This window comes from Sus scrofa, chromosome 13 (assembly GCF_000003025.6).
Source record: "Sus scrofa isolate TJ Tabasco breed Duroc chromosome 13, Sscrofa11.1, whole genome shotgun sequence".
NCBI classification, from domain to species: Eukaryota; Metazoa; Chordata; class Mammalia; order Artiodactyla; family Suidae; genus Sus; species Sus scrofa.
Genome location: NC_010455.5, coordinates 146,952,806 through 146,978,167, shown reverse-complemented (window position 1 = coordinate 146,978,167; position 25,362 = coordinate 146,952,806). Strand labels below are relative to the sequence as shown.

At 36.1% G+C, this 25,362-nt stretch overlaps 1 protein-coding gene across 1 annotated transcript in view; it reads right to left on the bottom strand.

Annotated features, from left to right (window-relative positions):
• Positions 1-25,033, bottom strand: part of CD200R1 (CD200 receptor 1) — a 41,191-nt gene extending 16,158 nt beyond the window's left edge. Inside the window, 1 exon segment of the mRNA NM_001243546.1 lies at positions 24,733-25,033. Within this exon segment, the coding sequence (NP_001230475.1) occupies positions 24,733-24,799 (67 nt within the window). The 5' untranslated portion in view covers positions 24,800-25,033.

Here is a 25,362-nt window from a genome sequence, read left to right as displayed (position 1 = left end):
AAGACATATGGAGTAAAAAGAGGAATATGCATTAGTATTTCTGACTCCTAACTAAAATCACATTTTTTCACTTTTTTTTCAGGCTGTTTTGGGGGTGCAGTTGCCAATGAAAACGTAAATCATGCCAGCAAGCAAAAGTCTCAGAAAATGTGTCCCACTATAAACTTTGATTGATCTTCCTACCTGTTTGCCATGTCCTTACTTCAGGCCCAGAGTCCCTCACTACCCTCCTATATTTATATTCAAGTCAGAGTATCACTTCTCCCAGGCTTATATACATTGAGTCTATCTCCAAATGTGAAAAAGGTACCAGTGAAGAGGTAGAAGTTTAGTATTGATGTGTTGATTGCATGATGGTATAGAATAAAAGAAGTTTCCTAAACATGTTGAAATCACATTACATAGACAACTATCTTTTTTTTTTTTTTTTTTTTTCTGGTCTTTTTGCCATTTCTTGGGCCACTCTCGCAGCATATGGAGGTTCCCAGGCTAGGGGTAGAATCGGAGCTGTAGCCACTGGCCTACGCCAGAGCCACAGCAACGCGGGATCCGAGCCGCATCTGCAACCTACACCACAGCTCACGGCAATGCCGGATCCTTAACCCACTGAGCAAGGGCAGGGATCGAACCCGCAACCTCATGGTTCCTAGTCGGATTCATTAACCACTGCGCCATGATGGGAACTCCGACAACTATCTTATTAGGTTCAAATTTTATAAGGCTGGAATCCCCACTGTGATGCAGTGGGTTAAGAATCTGACTCTAGCAGCTCAGGTTACTGTGGAAGTGTAGGTTGGCTTCCTGGCCTGGTGCAATAGATTAAAGGATCCAGCATTATTGTAGCTGCAGTGTGGGATGCACTTGTGGCTCAGCTTCATTCCCTGACCCAGGAACTTCCATATGCTGTGGGTGCAGCCATTTAAAAAAATATATATATAAGGCAAGCTCTGAGATTAAGCAGTTTTTGAGTATCAACTCCTAACAAAGGAGTAGGGAGGCATAGAGACATAATAAACCATACACTCTTCTCTTTACAAGCCTAAGATCCAGGTGAGAAATTAGCTATGTAAAGAGATTACAATGTAAAGTTTTTAGTGTAATGATAGAAGTATACATAATGTCTAGAAGTTAAAAACAAACAAAAAAAAAAGACATGTTTAATTCTAAGAGAGCAGTAGTAAGAGATTAGGAAAGGCTCCCTGCAATAGATGATATTTGAGCTGGATCACAGAAGATAAGGAGTCTTCCAGGAAGATAGAAGGAAAAAGAAAATCGTACAACAAATGGCATTTAGAAGAAGGCATGACACCATATGGGATTTTCACAGAAATACACGTGGTCATTATGTGAGAAAAATGATCTGCGATTAGAATTGAGGCTGGATATTGGCAGGCTTTAACTGTGGAAAGCACAAAACTCCTAAAATCGTTCACAAGGAAATGATATACTTCTTTTGCATCTACATTGGGTGTATCTAGCCAGCAGGGAGAAACATTTTAGTTTATTTTTGTGCATGGTGTAAGAGAATGCTGTAGTTTCATTCTTCTATATGTAGCTGTCCAGTTTTCACAGCAGCACTTATTGAAGAGGCTGTCTTTTCTCCATTGTATATTCTTGCACTCTTTGACATAAATTGCAGCAATATTTTTTTTTTGATCTGCCTCCTAGAGTAATAAAAATAAAACCAAAAATAAACGTGTTGTGGCTCAGCAGGTTAAAAACTGGGCATAGGGTCTGTGAGACTGCAGGTTCAATCCTTGGCCTCGTTCAGTGGGATAAGTATCTGGAATTACTGCCAACTGTGGAGTAGGTTGCAGATGCAGCTCAGATCCAGTGTTGCTATGGCTGTGGCATGGGCCAGCAGCTGCAGTTCTGATTCAACCCCTAGCCCAGGAACTTCCATGTGCTGCAGGTACAACTGTGAAAAGAAGAGGGGGGAAAAGGGACCCAATTAAACTTTAAAGCTTTTTCACAGCAAAGGAAGTCATTGAAAAATGAAATGACAACCCACAGAATAGGAGAAAATTTTTGCAGATGAAGATACTGACAAGGCATTAATCGCCAAAATATACAAAATACACAAAAATCTCATACAACTTTATATCAAAAAACCAAACAATTCACAATCAAAAATCTGCAGAAGATCTAAATAGACATGTCTCCAAATAAAACAGATCAGATGGCCAAAAGCACATGAAAAAATGCTCAACATCACTAATTATTAGAGAATGCAAAACTACAATGGGATATCACCTCTGGCAATCAGAATAGCCATCATTAAAAAGTCTACACCACAGTCTAAAAAGGCTGTGGTGTAGACCGGCAGCTGTAGCTCCAATTTGAGCCCTAGTGTGAGAACTTCCACATGCTACATTGCAGCCTTAAAAAGCAAAAAAAAAAAAAAAAAAAAAAAAGTCTACAAATGGGAGTTCCTGTTGTAGCTCAGTGGTAACAAACCCAGCTAGTATCCATGAGGACATGGGTTCGATCCCTGGCCTTGCTCAGTGGGTTTAAGTATCTGGCATTGCCACAGGCAGCAATGTGGGTTGCAGACACAGCTTGGATCCTGTGTTAATGTGGCTATAGCATAGGCTGGCAACTGTAACTCTGATATGACCCCTAGCCTGGGAGCTTCCATATGCTGCACATGAGGCCCTAAATGCAAAAAAAAAAAAAAGGAAAAAAAGAGTCTACAAACAATAAATGCTGGAGAAGGTGTAGAGAAAAGGAACCCTCCTATACGGTTGGTGAGAATGTAAGCTGGTACAACCACTGTGAAAAACAATGTAGAGCTTCCTTAAGACTAAATATAGAATTACCATGTGATCCGGCAATCCCACTCTTGGGCATATACCCAAAGAAAACCATAATTCGACAAGGTATGTCCACCCCAATGTTTGTTGCAGCACTATTTACAATAGCCAAGACAAAGAAGCAGTATAAATGCCCATTGACAGAGGACTGGGTAAAGAAGATGTAATATATATTGAATATACATTGAAATAATATGGAGCATTACTTGGCCATAAAAAGAACAAAATAATGCCATTTTCAGCAACATTTCTGGACCTAGAGATTGTCATAGGCAGTGAAGTAAGTCAGACAAGACAAATATCATATGTGATCACTAGTATGTGGAATTTAATAAAAATGATACAAAAGAGCATATTCACAATGCAGAAAAAGATTCAAAGATTTCAAAACTAAACGTATGGTTACCAAAGGGGAAATGTTGAAGGGAGGGATAAATTGGGAGGTTGGGATTGACATATACACACCACCATATACAAAATCAATATGTAACAAAGGCCTGCTGTAAACACAGGGAAATCTACTCAATATTCTACAATGGTATATATGGGAAAAGAATCTGAAAGAGAATAGACATGTATATGTATAACTTATTCACTTTGCTGTACACTTGAAGCTACCACAACATTGTAAGTCAACTATACTCCAATAATTCTTTTTAAAAAAAGAGAAACATTTTAGGATAAAATTCAATGCAAAGTTTTTCTGGAGAAATTTTGGATACACTACCCCTCTTATCTACCATTTTCTTTAATAAAATATTGTTTTAAAATAATTTTTGAACACTTACACTAGGAACAGATTTTTGGTAGTTTGCATGCTATTCATTTCAGTGTCTCCATATTGACAGGTATTATCATCCTCATTTTATAGTTAAAAAAATTTAGACTCAGTAATAAAGCAGTTTGGCCAAGCCCACCCAGCTTGTAAGTTTCTCCTATTGCCCAATTTTTCTTGTGCAAGTAGTCCTCACTGCAGTGAGTAAAAACCAAGGGTTGGAGCCTAAGAAATATACTAGGATAAATACATTACCCAAATTAACCCAAGTCAAGAGACTTGGGGAAGCAAGTCTAAGCCATGTTTCTGTAGAAACACTAAGAGACAAAAGTCTGAAAGAGCATATCAAAAGGCAAGTCCAAAGAATCATGATTATAATGGCGTATGGACACAAGCATTATGAATTCTGAAGCTGAATGGGAATAGCTGAGCTAAAGATGAAGATTTGAAACAATTGCCAAAATTCATGTGCCAAACCCATTACTTCCTTACTAGACTGTAAGCTCCAGGGGGGGCAGAGATTTTTAACTACAGTGTTCATTCTGCATCCTTAGAATGCAGAAGAGTGGCTGCACAGCTTTCTGGCTTATGGCTGGCTCAAGCTAGGTTAGAAGTACATAGCTCTCTTAGTCATTTAGAAAGAAGCTTAACATCATTCATGGTAAAAGAAATACAAATCAAAACTATGTAGAAATGCTGTTGCTCACTTATAGCATTGTCAAAATCCAAAAATTTGACAACATATTCTCTTTACAAAGCTGTGAAAAGACAGGAATGCCAATATATGGCCGGCATGTTAAATGTTATAGCTTCAATAATGGAAAATTTGGAGTTCCCATCGTGGCTCAACAGAAACGAATCTAACTAGTATCCATGAGGTGTGTATTCGATCCCTGGCCTCACTCAGCAGGTTAAGGATCCAGAGTTGCTGTGTCTGCGGTGTAGGCTGGCAGCTGTAGCTCTGATTAGACCCCTAGCCTGGGAACTTGTATATGCCATGGGTGTGGCCCTAAATAGCACACACAAAAAAAAAAAAAAAAAAAAGGAAGATTTGACAGTAAATAGCAAAGTTACATATGCATTTTCCTTTTGATCCAACAATATCACTTCTCAGAATCTATCCCAAAGATATGCAGGCAATAAGGCAATAGTGAGAAATATATATACACTAGGCTGATCATTATAATATTGTAATAGTAAGATTTTTAGAAATAACCCAAATAGCCACCCATAGGGAGCTAGTTTTCTAAATTATGGTACATCCACAAAGTGAAGTACAATGAAACTCTTGAAAAGGATGAAGTATTATGGAATGATCTCCAGGACATATTGTTAAGTGAAAGAAGTAAGATAGATAAAAGTGTATATAATATCAAGTTTTGTGACATGCAGCTATAGCAATGCTTACAGAAAAAAATATAGTTTTAAATACTAATTACAAAACAAAACAAAAAAATTAAGATCCACCTAAACAGCTAAAAACAAAAGGAAGAAAATAATAAAAGAGCAGAAATCAACAAAATAGAAAATGAGCAAGATAAAAATTAGCAAAATCAAAAGCTGGTTCTTGGAAAAGTTGTTCGATATTTATAAACCAATAGCCCAGATTTATCAAGAAAAAAGCAGAACATAGGAGTTCCCGTCGTGGCCCAGTGATTAACGAATCTGACTAGGAACCATGAGGTTGCAGGTTCAGTTCCTGGCCTTGCTCAGTGGGTTAAGGATCCGGTGTTGCCTTGAGCTGTGGTGTAGGTTGCAGACGTGGCTCGGATCCCGTGTTGCTGTGTCTCTGGCATAGGCCGGTGGCTACAGCTCCAATTCGCCCCCTAGCCTGGGAACCTCCATATGCCAAGGGAGCGGCCCTAGAAAAGGCAAAAAGACAAAAAAGAAAAAAACATAAACATCTAATATCAGGAAAGAAGGAACATTAACATAGATACTATATTTATGAAAATAGTAAGCAAGTATTAACTACTTTATGCTAACCAAAATTAAATAACAGATAAAATGGAGAAATTCACTGGAGGTAAAGATTTCAAACTTTGTTTGGAATTAAACTGATAATCTGAAAAACCTAATGTTTATTAAAGAAATTAAATTTGTTGATAAAAATCTTCCCACTGGAGTTTCTATCGTGGCTCAGTGGTAACGAACCTGACTAGTATCCATGAGGATGCAGGTTCAATCCCTGGCCTCACTCAGTGGGTTAAGGATCCAGCGTTGCCATGAGCTGTGGCGTAGTTTACAGACATAGCTTGGATCCTGTGTTGTTGCTGTGGTTGTGACCTAGACTGATAACTGCAGCTCCAATTCAACTCTAGCCTGGGAACTTCCATATGCTGTGGGTGTGGCCCTTAAAAAAAAAAAAAGAAAGAAAGAAAAATCTTCCCACCAAGTTGGCAACACTGTCAAATATTTCCCCCCTAGGGCTGCAGGCGTGGCATATGGAAGTTCCCAGGCTAGGGGTTGAATCAGAGCTACAGCTGCCAGCCTATGTCACACCCACAGCAATGCCAGATCTGAGCTGCATCTGTGTTGCATTTGTGACCTATACCACAGCTCGTGGCAATGCCACATCCTCAACCCACTGAATGAGGCCAGGGATCAAACCTGCATCCCCATGGGTACTAATCAGATTCATTTCTGCTGTGCCACAAGGCGAACTCCCTACAGTGTCAAATTTAATCAAGCATTTCATAAAGTAATATCAGATCTACACAAACATTCCTTCAGAAAATAGACAAGGAGGAAACATTTCTGTACTCATTTTACAAGGGTAGAATTAACTATACCCAAACCAGGTGAGCGCATTACAAATAAGAACAAGACCAGCAGACTTATTTAACATAAAAATTTTCAAAAAATATTAGCAAATCAAATCTAGCGTTTTTAATACAACATGATCATGTAGGGTTTTTCTCAGGAATGCAGTTTGAATACTCAAAAATCAATGAAATTGACCACATTAATAGAATAAGGGGGAAAACATGATTATTTTAGCAGATTTAGAAAAAGCATTTGACAAAACTCAGCACTCATTCATTATTTTTAAAACTCTAGGAATAGAAGTTAATCTCTTCAAACCCTTAAAGAGCATTGAAGAAAATATGACAGCTAACATCATACTTAATGAAATATTTCCCCTCTAAAATTAAGAACGGAGCAAGAATTTCTGCTCTTAGTACTTCTTTTCAATTTGTAATCCAGGTTCTAGTGATTGCAGTAAGGCAAGGGGAAAAGAGACGTACAGATCAGAAACAAAAACATAAAACTGTCTTTAATTGCAGAAGGCATGATGGTTAGAGATCTACAAAACCACTCCTAGAATTAATTGAATTTAGCAAGGTCATGGTATAAAAACACTAATTATATTTTTAAATAATTGTATTTTATATATAGCAGTGCATAATTAAAAAATAAAAATTTTTAATTAATTCTATTTATAATAATGCAAAAAACTATTGAATAAATTTAACAAAAGATGCACAAGTCTTGTACACTGAAAACCACAAGATATCACTGAGATAAATTAAAGAATACCTGTATAGATGAAGATAAGTATCTTGTTCTTGGATGGAAATATTCAATTGTTAAGAGGTCAGTTCTCCTCAAATTGGTCCACAGTTTCTACATGGTCTTAATTAAAAGCTTGTAGTATTTTCTGTGAAAACTGAGAAGCTAGTTCTGAAATTTATATAGAAATAAAGAACCTAGACTAGTCAAAGCAATGTTTAATAATGAGTAAGACTGGAAGATTTATACCATCTAATTTTAAACTTCATTCTGAAGCTACAGTAATCAAGGCAGTCTGGCATTGGCTAAAGAATAGGCACACCTTTGTTGATTATCAATAAACTATAAATGTGTGAGTCCATTTCTAGACCCTATTCTGCTCTATTGAAGTATGTCCCTAATGATGAAATAAAATTTGATAAAGTGGACATTATCAAAATTTTAAAATTTTGCTCTTTGAAAAATATCACTAATAAAATGAAAGGTAAACCACAGATTAGAATAAAATATTTGCAATATGTGTATTTAACAAAAAATTGCTATGTAGACTATGTGAAGAACTTTTACAATTCAGTAATTTTAAAAATCAATTTTAAAAACAGGCACATGACTAGAACAGACACTTCACCAAAAAAAGAAAATTCAAACTTCTAATAAATACACAAAAATTTGTTCCACATTAGTAATCATAGAGGAACTACTGATTTAAATCACTGAAAGATAATGATTACACACCTATAAGTATGGCCAAAGTTAAAAAGATTGATAATGTGTAATTGGCAAGAGTGTGAAGCCATTGGAACTCTCATACATTACCAATGGGAATGTAAAAGAGCATAACTACACTAGAAAATTCCTGCATTTTTTTTTCAAAAGTCAAACACATGCCCACATATAACCTCACCATTCCAATCCTAGGTATTGACCCAAGAGAAATAAAAACCTATGTCCACACAAAGATTTGAGCATGAATGTTCGTAGCAGGTTTATTCACAATGATCAAAGACTAGAAACAACCCAAATGCCAATCAACAGATAGACAAGTTATCCCTATGATGGAAAAGTATTCATCAATGAAAAGGAACACACACAACATGGATGAATCTCAAAATCATTCCCTTGAGTGAAATAAGGCAGACAAAAAAGAGTACATAGTACACACTACACAAAGTACTACTACTAATATAAAATGCTGACTCATCTATGGTAACAAATAGCAGACCAGTGGTTGCTTACAGATGATGGGAATGAAGGCAAGAATAGACTACAAATATACATGGAGGAATATTTGAAGAATAGTGGAAATGTTTTGTATCTTGTTTGTGACGATAATCACAGGTACATAATACAACTGTCAAACCTCATCAAATTGTACCTTTTAAATGGACACAGTTAACTGTACATAAATTATTCCTCGATTTAATTAAAAATACCAGAAACATCAGGTTTCAGCATACATAATATTAAAACATGCATCTACACAAATAAACACAAGATAAAACACAAATGAAAAGCCCTTGACGCTGAAGATAATTTTTTAAAAAACCTTTTCCATGTAAGTCAAAATCATCAGTAGGAGTAAGATTGTCTTGTGATTTGACTACAAATGAAACCTCTTAGTCACTTTGAACACTCGCTTTGAGTTTCCCTTCCCAAGTTGTCATTGTCATATGCCTGAGCAAGTATATACCACCCACACAGTGGACACTGTACAGACATGACTGTGCAAACCTATACTCAAAGGCTTCCTCCAGTGAGTGAAAAAAGGCTCTCAGAAACAGCACATGGTTTTCTGCTGCTGTTAAAACAGTTTTTATGTATTGTAAAATCCTGAGCTCTACTGACTAAAAATGTTAGAGGTAAGCATTTCTGATATTTAACCATTCCCAGGATAAAAAAAGAAAAAACCCGATTCAGTAACTATTATTAACCAAAATAGAACATGGATTACACCATTACTTAAATAGTTAATGTAGTTGCTTAGATAATTATTTCTAATGTATGAAGATGGGAAACAAAAAGTTAAAGATTTCCCGCTCTTTCATTTATCTACATGGTTTTGGGAGAATACAAACAAAGCAGTAAGGTATTTCATAAAATGAATTTTAAGCTAAAAGAATCCTAAAATTGAAGCAAAACCGTAGACTAAAATATTTGGCTATGTTCCAAAAAGATGACTATACAGTTGTAAAAGAGAACAATGCAGAATAGTTTTATTTTTACATTTCTTTTGATATTTTTCTCTAGGACTTGAGGCTTCTATGCTAGTATTGAACTAATTAGAAGTTATTCTTATTGCTTATTATGGACTTTACATCTTTACTTTTCATCTTCATAGTTTTTAACATTTAATGAACTTCCTACTTTAACATAAACACAACACAGTATACATTGAAATACATTGAATATGTTTTAACACATTGAAATCTGCGAGAATATTCTGATATTTTACATAAAGAAAACCAAATAATATAATTATTTCATTCTTCATTTGGTGTTTCAAGCTTTCAAACGTCAAAACCCTGCAAGTTATTATGAGTACGGATCTAAACCATTTTGGATTAGGCAATGAAGCAATAAAATAACTCTGTGCCATTGTGTTTATTTTAAATGGAAACTTTAATCTTTAAGAGAGATATGCTGCTTCATTTTTACTGGGTTTAAAACCTCAGCGTGTAATGTTCTTAGGATACCATTCACGAGTTATCCCTTACTTATTAAATGAATCTTTCCACAGAAAAGAAAATCATGGACTTGGAGAATAGACTTGTGGTTGCCAAGGGGTCGGGGGGTAGAGTGGGATGGCTGGGGTGCTTGGGGTTAATAGATGTAGGCTATTGCCTTTGGAATGAGTTAGCAATGAGATCCTGCTGTGTAGCTCTGGGAACTATGTCTGGTCACTTATGATGGAGCATGATAATGTGTGAAGAAAGAATGTACACATGTATGTGTAACTGGGTCACCATGCAGTACAGTAGAAAATCAACAGAACACTATAAACCAGCTATAATGGAGAAAAAAATCATTATGTAAAAAAATTTAAAAAAAATAAATGCAACTCTGAGACTGACATCTTAATCACACAAAGACCCAGAAATTCAAATTAAATTGCCAAGAACAAACTTATTTAGCTACACTAAGTATAAAATTTTTTCTAAACACCAGTATGGCAAAGTCCATACAGTATAGAAATCTTTACTATAACTTTCTGGCTCTGGAAAATTTAAAATATCAACCTTAACATTTTAGTTAGTATGTGTGTTTTATAAAAATGCACATTGTGGATATAAATTAGACATAAAACTATTATTTCCCAACAGTCTTTAGATTATGAATGAATTCAAGCAAGAACAGACATTAAATTGCCTCCTTCTATAGAGGTCCTAAAAATAAGATGAACTGTCATCCAAAGAGTCTAATTACATTTCAACCTCTAAGGCAGTGATTTTCACATTGGGAACTAATGAAAGTCCACGATAGCCAGAAAATCCATAAACTTTGTAACTTTGTGGGAAGGAAGCCTGATTTACAATTTTATTTCTGATATATAATTTAAAAGTACTACCATCCTGTAGAAATAATTGAAAGCATTACCCATTTTCTCACAAATTTTGTTATTTTCTGAATAGCAAACAGGATGTTTGGAATAAGAGACTCCTGAAATATTTTTCTCTACTAAAGCTACTTTAAAAACAATGTAGTAATTTTATGAGAAATTTAGGAAGTAAAGGAAAGGGGATTTTTTTCTGTCTTCTAAGATAATGACCAGTCTTTCACTAGTTGTTTTCATTGAGATAGTATCTGAGTGATCACCTATCACACTTATTAGAGCTTATGGACTGGTGGAGGGAAGATGGAAGCCACATTAATAATATTTATTTATCCAATTATATTAGCTAGACACTCAATGCCTATTTATAATGGAGTTTTCACTCTAATGAGGACAATATGCATTAACCAAATAATCAAATAATTATGTGGAATTGCAATAGCAATAAATAAAAAGTATATAAAATGTATCTTAAGTAACTTTTCCTGGTGTTGAGGTAGTAGGCAGCCTCTAAGATGATTCCTACTGTTCCTCCTTCCTGATATTCATGTCTTTGTAAAATCCCCTCCTCTTGAGAGTGGGCTGGATTTACTAACAAATAGAATACAGCAGAAGTGATGGAATGTCACCATCAAGATCAAGTTATAAAAAGACTATGCCTTCTGTCCTGGCGTGCTCTCTCACTCAATCTTGTGTCGCTGTGAGAAAATAAATATTTGTTTGGGGGAGATTTATTATGCAGCAATAAGTAATTAACACAGGACCCAATGAACAAGAAGCTGATAATAGAGTGAAAGCGAGAACATTCCAAATAAAAGTACTTTTATATATAGAGAACATGTGTCTGGAGGGACTATAGGGAAAATACTAGGATCTGAAGAAAGACCAAGGGTAAAAAAAGATAGTTTCAGCTTTTGCTATTAATCTAGTCTCCCATAAGGATTTCAGAATTTTTTCCCCTGAGACAAATATATTTTCCTATGGAAGAACAGAAAAGAAAAATAAATGTTTGCCATTTGGGGAATATAAAATATTAACACGTTTTTAAATAGTAAAACTATCTTATTCTTATGTCTCAGCTTAATATTTCAGTTATCATGATCCCTACTTCCAAAAAAGAAAGAAACTGAAGTGAAAAATAAAAGATTTCTTATTTTAAATTATGTTTGTTAATTCTGCACCAGAATTTTTCCAGGGCGAACAAAACCATTTTGCAAACATCTGAAATTTAGGGTAAAAATAATTTATATTAAGGAACTACAATTACAGATGTAAATACAGATTCACCTCAACCATAATATTGAATAAATAAAGGCAGTTATAAAATAATATGCATAGTATGATTCCATTTATGCGCAATACCAAAAAAAAGACAAAATAAATTTTGTTGTTAGGAACTGCAGACACACATGGTAAAATATAAAGAAAAGCAAAGAATGATTATCCCGCAAAGAGTCCGATTATCCAAAAAGATAATGGCTACCTTTAAAGCAATGCTCAGGGGCTATAACTGGGAAAGGAAGAACTAGCAATAGTCTAGGTATTAACTTACATAGATATTCACTCTATAAATGTTCTTTAAAATGTACAACAAGCACATGAAAAAATGCTCAACATCACTGATTATTAGAGAAATGCAAATCGAAACTACCACGAGATACCATCTCACACCAGTGAGAATGGCCATCATTAGTAAGTCCACAAATAACAAATGCTGGAGGGGGTGTGGAGAAAAGGGAACCCTTCTGCACTCTTGGGAATGTAAGCTGGTACAACCACTATGGAGAACGGTATGGAGGTACCTTAGAGATCTATACATAGAATTGCCATATGACCCCGCAATCCCACTCTTGGGCATATAAAAAAGACACATGCACCTGCATGTTCATTGCAGCACTATTCACAATAGCCAAGACATGGAAACAACCCAAATGTCCACTGACAGATGATTGGATTAGGAAGGTGTGGTGTATATATACACAATGTAATACTACTCAGCCATAAAAAAAGAATGAAATAATGCCATTTGCAGCAACATGGATGCAACTAGAGACTCTCATCCTGAGTGAAGTAAGTCAGAAAGAGAAAGACAAATACCATATGATGTCACTTATATCTGGAATCTAATATAGGGCACAAATGAACCTTTCCACAGAAAAGAAAATCATGGACTTGGAGAATAGACTTGTGGTTGCCAAGAGGGAGGAGGAGGGAGCGGGATGGATTGGGAACTTGGGGTTAATAGATGCAGATTATTGCCTTTGGAATGAATTAGCAATGAAATCCTGCTGTGTAGCACTGGGAACTACGTCTAGTCACTTATGGTGGAGCATGATAATGTGTGAAAAAAGAATGTGTGTGAAAAAATATATGTGTGTGTAACTGGGTCACCATGCTGTACAGTAGAAAAAAAATGGATTGGGGAAATAACAATTTTAAAAATTTTTAATAAAAAAATTAAAAAATTAAAATGTACACATATCAGACAACCTGCAATATATATTATATGTCACTATACAAGAAAATTAAAATAAGTACAAAGAAACACAAGAATGCTTACTTTAAAAAATAATTATATTAACTATTGATCCTGGTATCACAACATATATTTTGTGTATTTATACTTTACATTTTTAAACACATTAATTTAGTAGCAGACAACAAAACACCTAATCATGCATTCTATAAACAAAATATTGGGTGGAAACCCAAAGTTTTAGCAGAGAGAAAAATAGAATAAAACACAAAGAGTAAGAAAAATCAACTAACAATTAGGGTCTTTCATTTAGTGCCTCTGTAATCTTGCACAGATTACCCTCTGAACCTCAGCTGCTTTATCTACACCTATGGGAGTTTAGGATCTGATAACAGTGGACATTGAAATCTGTTAAGGGGAAGGATGATTATTTATATCATTGATAAATGATACTAAGAGAACTAATTAGCAACTTGGGGGAAAATAACAGATTTCTATCTCAATTCTAACACAAAAAATGAAAGTCTAAATATTAATTAATTAAAGTACTGGAAGAAAATAGTACTGATTTTTTTTTCCCATAAACAGAAGATAGGGTAACTAACATCTCAGTTTGTCAGGAACTGAGGAGTTTCTTGGTACACAGGCCAAATAAAACCAGAAAAGTCCCAGGTAAACTGGGACAGTCGTTAGCTTCAGTGAAGAAATCTTTCTAATTCTAATACAAAACATAGAACCCATAAGGAAAAATTTGAGAAATTGAACTGTAGAAAGAATGGCAAAAAAATTGCATAAAATAATATTGACAAGCACAAACTGCGATATATTCACCATAGTTATGATTAAACAAAGGCCAATTTCCTCCAAAAAATATATAGAAAACATACAAACCTATTTAAAAAAAAGAAATGAAAAACTGAATTTTTTAAAATGGGCAAAAGATATGCATAGGCTAACAAAAGATTAAATTAAGCAATATGTTGAAGGGTGACTTAGCTTGTAATTATAATTATACTTTTCAAATACAACATTGTCATAAAAAACCAAACACCCAGATGGTTTATAAAAAGGAAAAATAATAAATGTTTAAGAAAAATAAAAAGCTCCAAAATACAAGTTCAATAATGAATTCAGTGAATCAATCAAATGTAGAAAGCAAAATTATGGTAAATAACAGACTTGATCCTAATTTCCAAAGTAATATAATCACAAAGTCTATATCAGTTTATTAAGACAGCACCAATAAAAGCCATATTGTTGGGCTAATTTTTTTTTTTTGAGTCAGTTACCGTCAAGTAGTCCAAAACTAATTAATGAAGATAGATTTGTCCCCTAGCTTATGGCAGATGTTGTACAGATGTGTATCAGTGATCACAAAGGTCAGTATGTTCAGTGGATGATAGTGAATATAAATGCATATCAAATGTAGAAAGATACAGGCATATGTCCTTTTATTAAGGTTCATTTTACTGAGTTTTTTTTTTTTTAATAAATTGATGGTTTGTGGCAACCCTGTGTTTTCAGATAATGGTTAGCATTTTTTTAGTAATAAAGTATTTTGAATTAAGGTATGTACATTTTTTAGACATAATGCCACTTAATAGACTACAGTATAGTGCATAACTTTTTTTTTTTTCCTTTTTAGGGTCACACCTGCAGTATATGGAAGTTCCCAGGCTAGAGGTTGAATCAGAGCTACAGCTGCCATCTACACCACAGTCACAGCAATGCCAGATCCAAGCCACATCTGTGATCTATACCACAGTTCACAGCAACGCTAGATCCTTAACCGTTACACTGAGGGAGACCAGGGATCAAACCCAAATCCTCATGGATGCTAGTCAAATTCATAATCCTCTGAGCCACAGTAGGAACTCAGTGATAACTTTTACATGCACTGGGAAACAAAAAAGTTTGTATGACTCATTTTATTGTGTTATTTACTCTATTGTGACGGTCTGGAACTGAACACACAGTATCTCCAAGGTATGCCTTATGTACTGCTATATTAATTCCAGCATTGTTTTTAATTCCAAGAAGAAAAAAAAACTAGAAACAACTGAAAAGTTGATCTATAGGGGCTAATTAAGTTATGAAATAATATCTATGAAAGAGTTTTGGGAACTGAGTGAAGATAATTGATACCATTTTTTGAATTTAAAATTCAGACACAATTTTAAATGGTTTATATACATATCATTTAACTTAATCCTCAGAGCAACCCTAGATACTACGTCAAGGGTTTTGGGTAGAAGCTCCAATTTAAAAATATTGGCAACTAATTCAAATTTTTTAAAATATTACATAAGCCAATTAGAAGTGTCTGCAAGCCAGATCCAGCCCATAGGCTGCCAAATTGCTGTCTCTGATGTGGAAATTAGAGACAAGGCCAAAACCAAAGTCTTGAAAACATTTAAAATTAGGAATCTGTTAGAGGAAGTGGAGTTAGCAAAAATGATGAAGAAAATTTTAAAGTAAATGCAGTGTCTTGAAGTCAGAAAGATTTCAAGACAGAAATAATCAAGATCAAATTATGTGTGAAAAGTGAAAAGTCTAAAAGTAAGGACTAAGAGGCTCTATAATTTGCTAACAAAAAGGTCGTCAGAGACCTTTAGGAGCTGTAAGAGAGTAGTGTTAGTACAGAGAGGAGCAGATTGGATTGCAAGGGCCAAGCAGAAGCAATTGTCAACAAATGTAGACATTCTCTTTCAGGAATTTTGACCCCGAAAGTATGGGATAATGAGACAGGCTTTGTCCTTTCATGTCAAACCTGAAAGAGATGGGGCAACATCTGTAATTAAGGACCGAGGGAGTATTTACAAAGAGAGGAGAGTACAGATAGAAAGAGGGACCCCTGGAAGTTACAAGAATGAAGGAGGCTAACTGGTAAAGGAGGATCCTGGAGGTGGTGGGAGGAGATGAGTCAAAAGCAAAGTGGAGGTTTGCTTCTGAAAAGACTGACACTTGGTTTCTGAGAGAGAAATAGAAAGGGCAAGAGTGGTGACAGATGCAAAAGACATTTTGAAGAAGTTTATGTTGAGGAACATTTTATGAGGATATCTATTCTGCATCAGGTAGCTGTGCAGAACTCTGGGGATGGTAGCATGAATAAGGCAAGGTCTTGGGCCTCAGAAACCTTACCATTTGGGGAAATTGAGGTTCACACTGGAAGAGGGGGTAAATCAAGATGAGCAGCCGACTGCTGGTCTACAGCAGCCTCTACAGGCTGGGTAAACAGGCAATGCAGAAAGACCTAGGACAGTGTTCTTTATCCTGGCTATCCATATCACTTGCAAAGATATGTAACAGTCCAGATGCCCAAACTCTGTGCCCTGAAAGGTCTGATTAAGCAGGCTTGAGATAGTGCCACTGTATCTTTAATATTTTAGACACTTAGGGTTACTCTATCTGGCATCTAGCTTAAAATTACCAGCTTAGAACAACCTCTGGGGGAACATCTAGGAGATATTCAATGAAGAGCAGATGGAATGACTTTTAGGGGAACAAAAACAACTAGATTTAAGTATTTTGAAGTTACCACTATTTACTATTTACTACGTGAACATTTTTTTCTAAAACTGTCAATACCACAAAAATAAATCATCTAATCAGATATTCCCATGTTATATAATAGATAAACCTTGGGAAAAGATGACATAGTATTTTGTGGTAAAGTGAAAAAAATGGTTAGGACAAAGAAAAGAAATCACTAAATAATTTATTTTTTATTTATTTATTTTTTTGCCATTTCTTGAGCCACTTTCCCGCAGCATATGGGGGTTCCCAGGCTAGGGGTTGAATCGGAGCTGTAGCCACCGGCCTACGCCATAGCCACAGCAACGTGGGATCCGAGCCGTGTCTGCAACCTACACCACAGCTCACGGCAACGCCGGATCCTTAACCCACTGAGCAAGGCCAGGGATCGAACCTGCAACCTCATGGTTCCTAGTCAGATTCCCACGATGGGAACTCCCGAAATCACTAAATAATTTAAACTACATATGTAGACACCCTGTTTGGAAAAATATCTTTACTGACTCACTGAACATTCTCAAATGGCATCCTTTGAACACACTCAGGCTTCCCTTATGTTGATAGAAAAACAATTAGATGCTGCTTTCTCCTATCTATGATCCTTTCTCCTGTCTTTGCTACCATACTTCTCCAATGAGTGGTCTGAACCCACAGCCCACTCCCTCCCAGCCCACTCTCTCTCCTTGATGTGAGCAATCTTGCGACTCCTACAACCTCCCATTCAAACCACAATTTTGCAGATCACCAACCCCTTTAAAGTCAAACTTTTGGCTTTTTTTCAATGCTTATACTCCTGGTTGCTTGACACATTTTGATGCTTTGACCACTCTCCTCTCCATCTAAAATCTCTTCCTTCGCCTCTACCATCGTCCCACACTTCTCCCTGTCTGTCTCCTCTGCCTTCTGCACAAGCCTGCCCATCTCCTCAGGCACCTTAATGAAAGTATCCCTCAAAGACCTGCCTGTTCCTCTTTCTCTTTACACTTTCTCTCACCATTTTCTCCCACCCCTAGAACTTCAACTGGGCCTCAGCACAATTGGTTTCTCCTTGTTTTACCACTCAGTCCCAGTTTAGCTACCTCTGTCCCTCATACATGTTGTTTGACTCTCTGGAGTGTTTGTTCATCCCCTCGACTCTCTTTGCCTAGCTGTTTTCTGCACATCTTCAGCTTAATCATCACTTCCACAGGACAGTCTTTCCTGACCCTCAGACCAGATGACACTTACCAGTTACACATTTCCAGGTCACCCTACATTTCTCTTTACACATTTCATGTTATTTAGCTGTTTGTGATTATTTATTTAATATCTACTTTCCTACCAGATTCTAAGTTCCATGAGAGCAGGATCTACATCTGTCTTGTTCAAGTATCTGCAGCATGAAGCACAGTGTTTGACACATGGCAGACACCCCCTTTACTTATCAACTGACATAAAAAACTAGCTTTGACTTATTTTTCTTAAATGAGAATCTCAGTCCTTAAGCTGCTATTTCTCTCCACTGGAATGCTTGCTGTTATTTCAAATATGTCACATCTAAAATTTTCCCATATATACTTGCCACACCCATTTTCCCCTCTATTTTTGGTGGTATGGAGGTGTTCCAAGCTCAGCTCATCTACTAGAAAGTTGGGTGATATCTTCAGTAATTCCTTAAACAATTCTGGGCTTTATTTACCCATGTATAAAATAAAAGAATTTAATTTGAAAGTTTCTAAAATACTTCCTGTCTGAAAGCTCTATACTTCTCAATAGTGTCATGCACTTCTTTAGTTCACAAATGAGGAAATTATGGTTTAAAGGCAACAAGTAATTTCATAAAGATGACATAGCTAGCAGTTAAAATTATGTCTCATGACAGACCTTTAAATTTGTTACAGAAATATATAAGAACCTAACAATGAGTGAAAGAGGAATGAGATTTTATTGAGGAAAATAAAGAGCAATGAAACATTTGATGCATGAATGTAATTTAGAAAGCCAAAAGGCATTAAATAGGAGTTCCTGCCTTGGAACAGTAGGTTAAGAATCTGACTACAGTGGCTCTGGTCACAGCTTTGGCTTGGATTCAGTCCCTAGTCCAGGAACTTCCATATGGCATGGGTATAGCCATTTAAAAAAAATACTTTTAATAATATATTCAATTTCAATATTCAGGACAATACAACCAACCAAATCAATATCAGTTGGTAAAAATGCAATGATATTAAAAAGACATAGACTAGAAGAAAGTTCCACTTCATTTATGGTCAAGTAAGCTTCTGCACATAACAACAACAAATTCTCAACAAAATATAAAAACAACTATCTGAGACTATTAGAGAGTGGGAAAAGCAAGAAGGTTCTTGAGGCGTATCAAACTCTGAAAGAAGGAAATGGCTTAGGTTGGGGGGTGTAGGTTTCCATATTTATCACTTCTGATCTCAGGGAAGGCTGTAGCTAGCATGACACTGGACAGCTAAAACTCTAGTAGTTTTCTGAAAAACATGGAGATAGATTTCAGGGCTACCTTGGTCTCTTGAAACTGAGAGAGGCAGAGGGCTCTAAATTCTGCATATAAATTGTATCCCCCTCTCTGGCTGACCCCAAGCCCCACATGGCAGGGCACATGTGACGCCAACTAGCTAAAGGTAAAAGCACTGAGATTTAAAATACTGTCCAAGAGAGTTTTGAGTTTGAGTTTAACCAAGTTAAATGTTTTCTGGAGGGAAAAAATCAACAAGGTAGTAAAACAAAATACAGTCTCTGAGATGCAATATTAGCAATCTAAATAAAGCTTAGATTGAGAACCAGAGAACCAGGAAAATGTAGCTTACTCTTAGGAGAAAAAAAAAAAACAAAGGAAGATCAACCTCAAACTGACCTACATACTACAGTTATCAGGCAAGGACCATAAAGTAGGTATTAAACTATGCTCAGTGTTTAATAGAGCCTATAAAAGAAAATGGGCTCACAATGAATGAGAAGACAGAAAAATCTCAACATAAAAAAACAAGTTACAAAATAAATGAAAGTTCTAAAATTAAAAATATAGTATCCGAAATAAAATATTCACTGGATGGCCTTAACAGAAGAGTGGAAATGAGAGAGGACGTTGTTTATAAACTTAAAATGATTTCAATAGAAATTATCCAATCTGAAGAGCAGAAAGAAAAAAAAAGAAAAAGACTGAAGAAGAAGAAAAAAAAACGTAACGGCCGCAGGGACCTACAGTAAAGTAGCAGAACTTCTAACATGGAAAATTGGGAGATAAAATATTTGAAGAAATAGTGATTAAAATTTCTCTAGGAGTTTCTGTTGTGGCACAGCAGAAATGAATCTGACTAGTAGCCATGAGGATTTGGGTTCAATCCCTTCTTGCTCAGTGGGTCAGGGATCCAGCATTGCTATGAGCTGTGGTGTAGGCCGGCAGCTGTAGCTCCAATTAGACCCCTAGCCAGGGAACTTCCATATGCTGTGGGTGTGGCCCTAAAAAAAAAATTCTCCAAATTTGCTGAAAAGCGTAAATTTACAGATTCAAGAATCTCAGTAATCCTCAAGCAGGATAAATGTGAAAATAACCATCCATAGACATATTATATGTGGTGAAAACCAACAATAAAGAGAAAATCTTTAAAGCACCTGAAAGTAATAACACTTTAGAGTCAGAGAAACAATGTTTTGAGTGTCTGCCAACTTCTCATCAGAGATGGTGAAACAACATTTTTAAAGTGCTTAAAGAAAAATAAAGTCAACGAGAATTCTATATCCAACAAAAATATGCAAGAATAGATATACAAGAAAGAAGCATATTCACATAAAAGGTAACTAAGAGAATTCCTCACCAGTAGACCTACACTGCTAAGATTATAATAGAAATTATTTAGGTTGACGGGAAATAACACTAGACAGAAACTCAGAAACTCAGGAAGGAGTGAAGAGCATTGGAAATGGCAGCTATGGTAGATATAGTCTGTGCACCCAGAATTCTATTCAAGGAATGGCTTTTGTTCCTGCTGCTAGAAGCACTATCAGTAGACAGCCTTCAGTTCTTAGCATCTTCAGAGATCACCTGTTATTTCACCCAGAGTCAGACCTTTCCCAGGGAGCCCACATCCACTGACAGATTTGGAGGTGTAAAGGCCAAGCCAGTTGGTGTCAATGCAGAGCCTCTCTGGAACCACTCTAACCCCAGAGCCCCCCATGGGGTCAAATGAGTGTGTCATGGTTGAGGCTGAAGGTGGACTTCTTCCTCTGCTCCCTTGTCCTTCTTTCCATGTGTTTCTTCCAAGAGTCCTCCCTAACAAATATTCTCTGCTTAAAACTCATTGTTTATGATTTATAACTATAAAAAAGTAATGGTTTGATTCTTAGGTACAATTAGCATCACACAGCCCTAATTTATCTCATAAACACAGATTGGCTCCCTAATCCACCTAGGAATTATCAAATGTGTATTGATGACAAGGGGGAAGAGACAAAGGTATACAGATGGTTACTGCATTTTAAACACTGTGCAGATTGATTTTTCAGATACAACATAAAACCAAGTGACAGCTGAGTTATTTTATTAACTAGCACCATTAACCAAAATACTCATGATCTTTTTGAGAATTTATCTACTGTGGAACTCTCTCATTTGTCCCCATTTCCTTATTTCTTTCCTCAAGCTTTTAGTATTCCTATATCCAACTTACATCTTATCCCTCAATTTCAGAGGAGTTTCTGTCCTTTTATTTAAAGTGAAGCACTCCATCTACACTGCAGGTTTTCTCCCTGCCCATCTCTTCTCAGATCTTGCTCCCTGTTGTACACAGGCAGAGATAATTATAACTCCTAGGACCCAAATCCAAAAATCTTCAGAGCTAATACTATTATTTTTGTCTCTATGTGTACTCTCTTTGTGCACTCCTCCACTCCATGAATAATTCACAAACTCTGACTTATGCTATACTGCCAAATACTCATAGGAATTTTTGTTATGTTTTTGCCCACTCTATACCAAAGTTACCATCTTCCTCTGAAAAGAAATATCCCTTCTCAACCACCAATGTCTCTCAGTGGTATCATGGGCCTTTCTAAAAATGGAAACTCAAGGGTAGGAGCACTTGACTTTGTTTCAAAATAAATCTTTACCAAGTGCCATTTCCATTAAATGAGATACTGCTGCCACAGTATTCTCGAAAATGTTTTATTATATTATTTTCCTGCCTAGTGTAAGTACTCAAGTTCCTTTGTTTAGTGATCAAGGACCCTTGAAATTCAGTCTTATTTCCGGTGATCATGTAACACACAATCTTTGTTTCATCAAGCTATGATATTATCAGAATGTTGCCTTTTCTTTCTCTCTCTTTCTCTCCCTCTCTCTCTCTCTTTTTAGCCACTCCCTTGGCATGCAGAAGTTCCCAGGCCAGGGATCAAACCTGTGTCACAGCAGCTACCTGAGCCACCAGTGACAGTGCAGGATCCCTAACATACTGCACCACAAGGGAACTCCGAACCACCTTGCTTCTGATCATGCTGCAATCTGCTCCACCCAATCTGTACCTCTGCCATTCCCCATTTATCCAAACTTATCATTTAAGCCCCAGCTCAAGACCCATCTCCTCCATAAAGCCTTCAGTCCCTCCAACCCACCATAATTTCTCCCATCTTTGGATTTTTACTAGGTTCATAGGCAATTTCAAGGCTGACTGATTTAAAGTTTTAGGTCTTTCAGCTCATTTAGGATTGCTAGTAATGATTAGGCCCTACTCACACACAAACACACACATTCACACACTCCATACACACTCAGTACTCTCGAGACTTTGGATTCATTTATTAACTGCTTAAGCACATATGTTTAGAGGGAAACACACCTAAAATTATCATATTGTGTAAATTCACAACTTTCACAAATTAGGAAAGGAAGGGCAGACTGAAATTACTGAGGACAAACCCCTTCTTTTTCGCAATTGCTTTTAATCTCTTTTTCCATCTTTTGCAAACCTGATAAAGCTACCCATCAACCCCGCCTTATATCTCCTCTTCTTGTTTCTGCCTGCCCCCTACTGGAAGATCATTATAAATGGCCAAAATTAGCCCAAAGAAGAAAAAAAAAGTGGAATATTCCTATCAGTGACTTTTATACAAGATAGAATCATTTTGATCGGGACATAAAAATGTAATTTGAACACAAGAAAAATATTGACAAGAAAACAGGATAAAGGAAGAAAGAAGCAGCAGCCGTGAAGGGAATATGAGGGAAGGGGACTGGAAAGCCTTACTCTAGAGTGGATGATTAGAGCTGTTTTTTCTCTTTCAGGTATTTTCTTAATATATCTTGTCTATCAGTTATCACATTGACTGAATTTATAAGCAAATAAGTTATCAAAAAAGTAAATATATGTATTTTCTAATGACATGTTTTGCCCTGAAGTCATTAGTTTTGCTCCTTTGTGATTATGTCTTATATAAAAAGTGAATTATTTCTGTTTGGTGGTATTAACAACAAAGCAGTATTAGTAATAAGGACATAAACTCATGTCCCAAGTGCTTGGCATATCATTATTCTGAATTATTTCATAGTGAACTTATCATGCCATATCACCGTATTTTATTTGCTTTTCTATATCTTTATTCTAAACATTCTGATAACATTGTAATTATACAAGCACAGACTTCACAGATTTAACGTTTATAGTACCTCCTAGTTGTGGTTCGAAATAGTTTTAAAATTCAAACCTCTAAACCATGTTTTAGTCTTGATTTTTTTTCCTTTATGCAAAAATCATAGTGCAACTTGAGATAAATAGCTCCTTGCCTAGCTGACACTCCCTGCCAAGTTGGGTTTTACACAGGTTTCTGTAAAAACTTTCTACAACAAGATCTCAACTGTTGAAAAATTCAGATCACTTGATTTTTTTTTAAGTGAGTAGATACTCCATTCAGTTTGTAACTAAACATTGGCTTTAGTGGTGCTTGTTAGTGAAAAGCATAATAGCTAAATAAAGAGGAAAACTTCCTATTCAAATGTTTAGTGATGCTTAGAGATGTATATTATTACTGAGTGTGACTCTGTCATATACTAATAGTGTAGCCTTGGACAAGTCATTTCACCTTGATGCCTCAGTTTCTACCTTTGTAAAATGGAGACATGTCTTCTATGCCTACTTTACTCCTGTGTAGATCAAAGGAGAGAAAGTATGTGAAAATTCTCCATAGAAAAGAACGCTCATACAGTAATACAGTTACTGTATTGAAGGGTGGAAAAGATTGAAGGGTGGAAAAGCAAATATTTAGCTAGAAGACACAATATTTTAAAGTCATTTGTATGAGAAAAAAATAACTTTTCTTCTTTCAATTAACAAACTCTAAAATTTAAAACCAAATGTTTCCTTGCAGCTGCTCCCATTTACTAAAAATGAAACCTGAAAACTACCTCCCACATCAACTCCTCCCAACCCTCTACAGTGAAACCAGGACACCCCCACAATAGCCCCAAGTTCTCCACAACTTCTGCAGGAAACTAGATGTTGAAGAATGTGTCTTTTAACCCAGAAAGTGTCTCTGGCAGCCCCCACATGTTAAAGATAAATACAGATCTGCATTACAAACGTATTTCAAACTTCTGAATATATTATATTTTAAAAAGCACCTGGTCATCAAAAGTGATAAGAAAGCAATAAATTTTCCTAATTTATACTGTTCACAATATGAACATAAATGGGTTGGGATGATTATTCAAGTTTTTTAAGAAAAGGAAATGAAAATAACTTCATTTTCATCAGATGACTTGGATAGTTACTAGAAATTAACTGAGTCTGTCTCCTTTCAAAAAAGGGGGAGGGGGAATAAGGAAGTGGGCAGGGGGGCAAATTATAGAGATATGCACAGTGTAGTAGGAAACTAAGTAAAATAGTTAAACAAAGAGGAAAATAAGAATAACAATAAAGCAAAATAAATCTAGGAGGAAACCGCTCCCCCATATTTCTGATTGCAGTTATCGTGCGTTGCTCCCCAAGAAAACAAAGAAAGCTCAGGAAAAGCTGAGACCAGCTTTCTCACCAGTCATTCTCCTCTCACCATCCCAAAGAGAATTCACACTTACCAGCAACTAAGAAGAGAGTCAAACTCAGTAGTAGCTGAAGATCAGAAGTTACCCAAGTGCAGGGCATTTCTGTTTTCTTATTTTCTGACCTTCACTCAACACTGTTCCTCCACACAGGTGTAAAAAGAGCTATGGACATGGTGAGGCTTTCTTTGGTCGACTTCTCCAGGAAGTGCTGGATCCTCTTAGCCCATTAGCAACATGATACTCTTTTCCTCCTACCCCCTTCCTTCAATTCTATGTGTTTCAGCCTGATTAGTAACTTGGAACAGAAGAAACTCTTCTCTGGAACTTGACACAGCAATAGATTTCCTGTATGAAGCACTGAACCAAAGACGGAGGAAGCAGATTGACTGAGTTATCTTTCAGCTCATTGGTCTTCCTCTCACTTCTGCTGTACATAGATAAACTTTACAGTGAGGCATTGAACATGCCCAAGATAAACCGATTTGCCTAAACTTAATTTAAATAGCAAAACAGGATATTTATCTATATTTGGCCCATCCCTATAAATTTCCCCTATAAATAACTTTTAGAAGCTTTCTCCAGTTGAAGAGATATCTAGCCTCAGTAATCAAGTTAGTAATAAAAAGATTTTCCCTTAAAATTCTCATGTGATTACTCTCTATA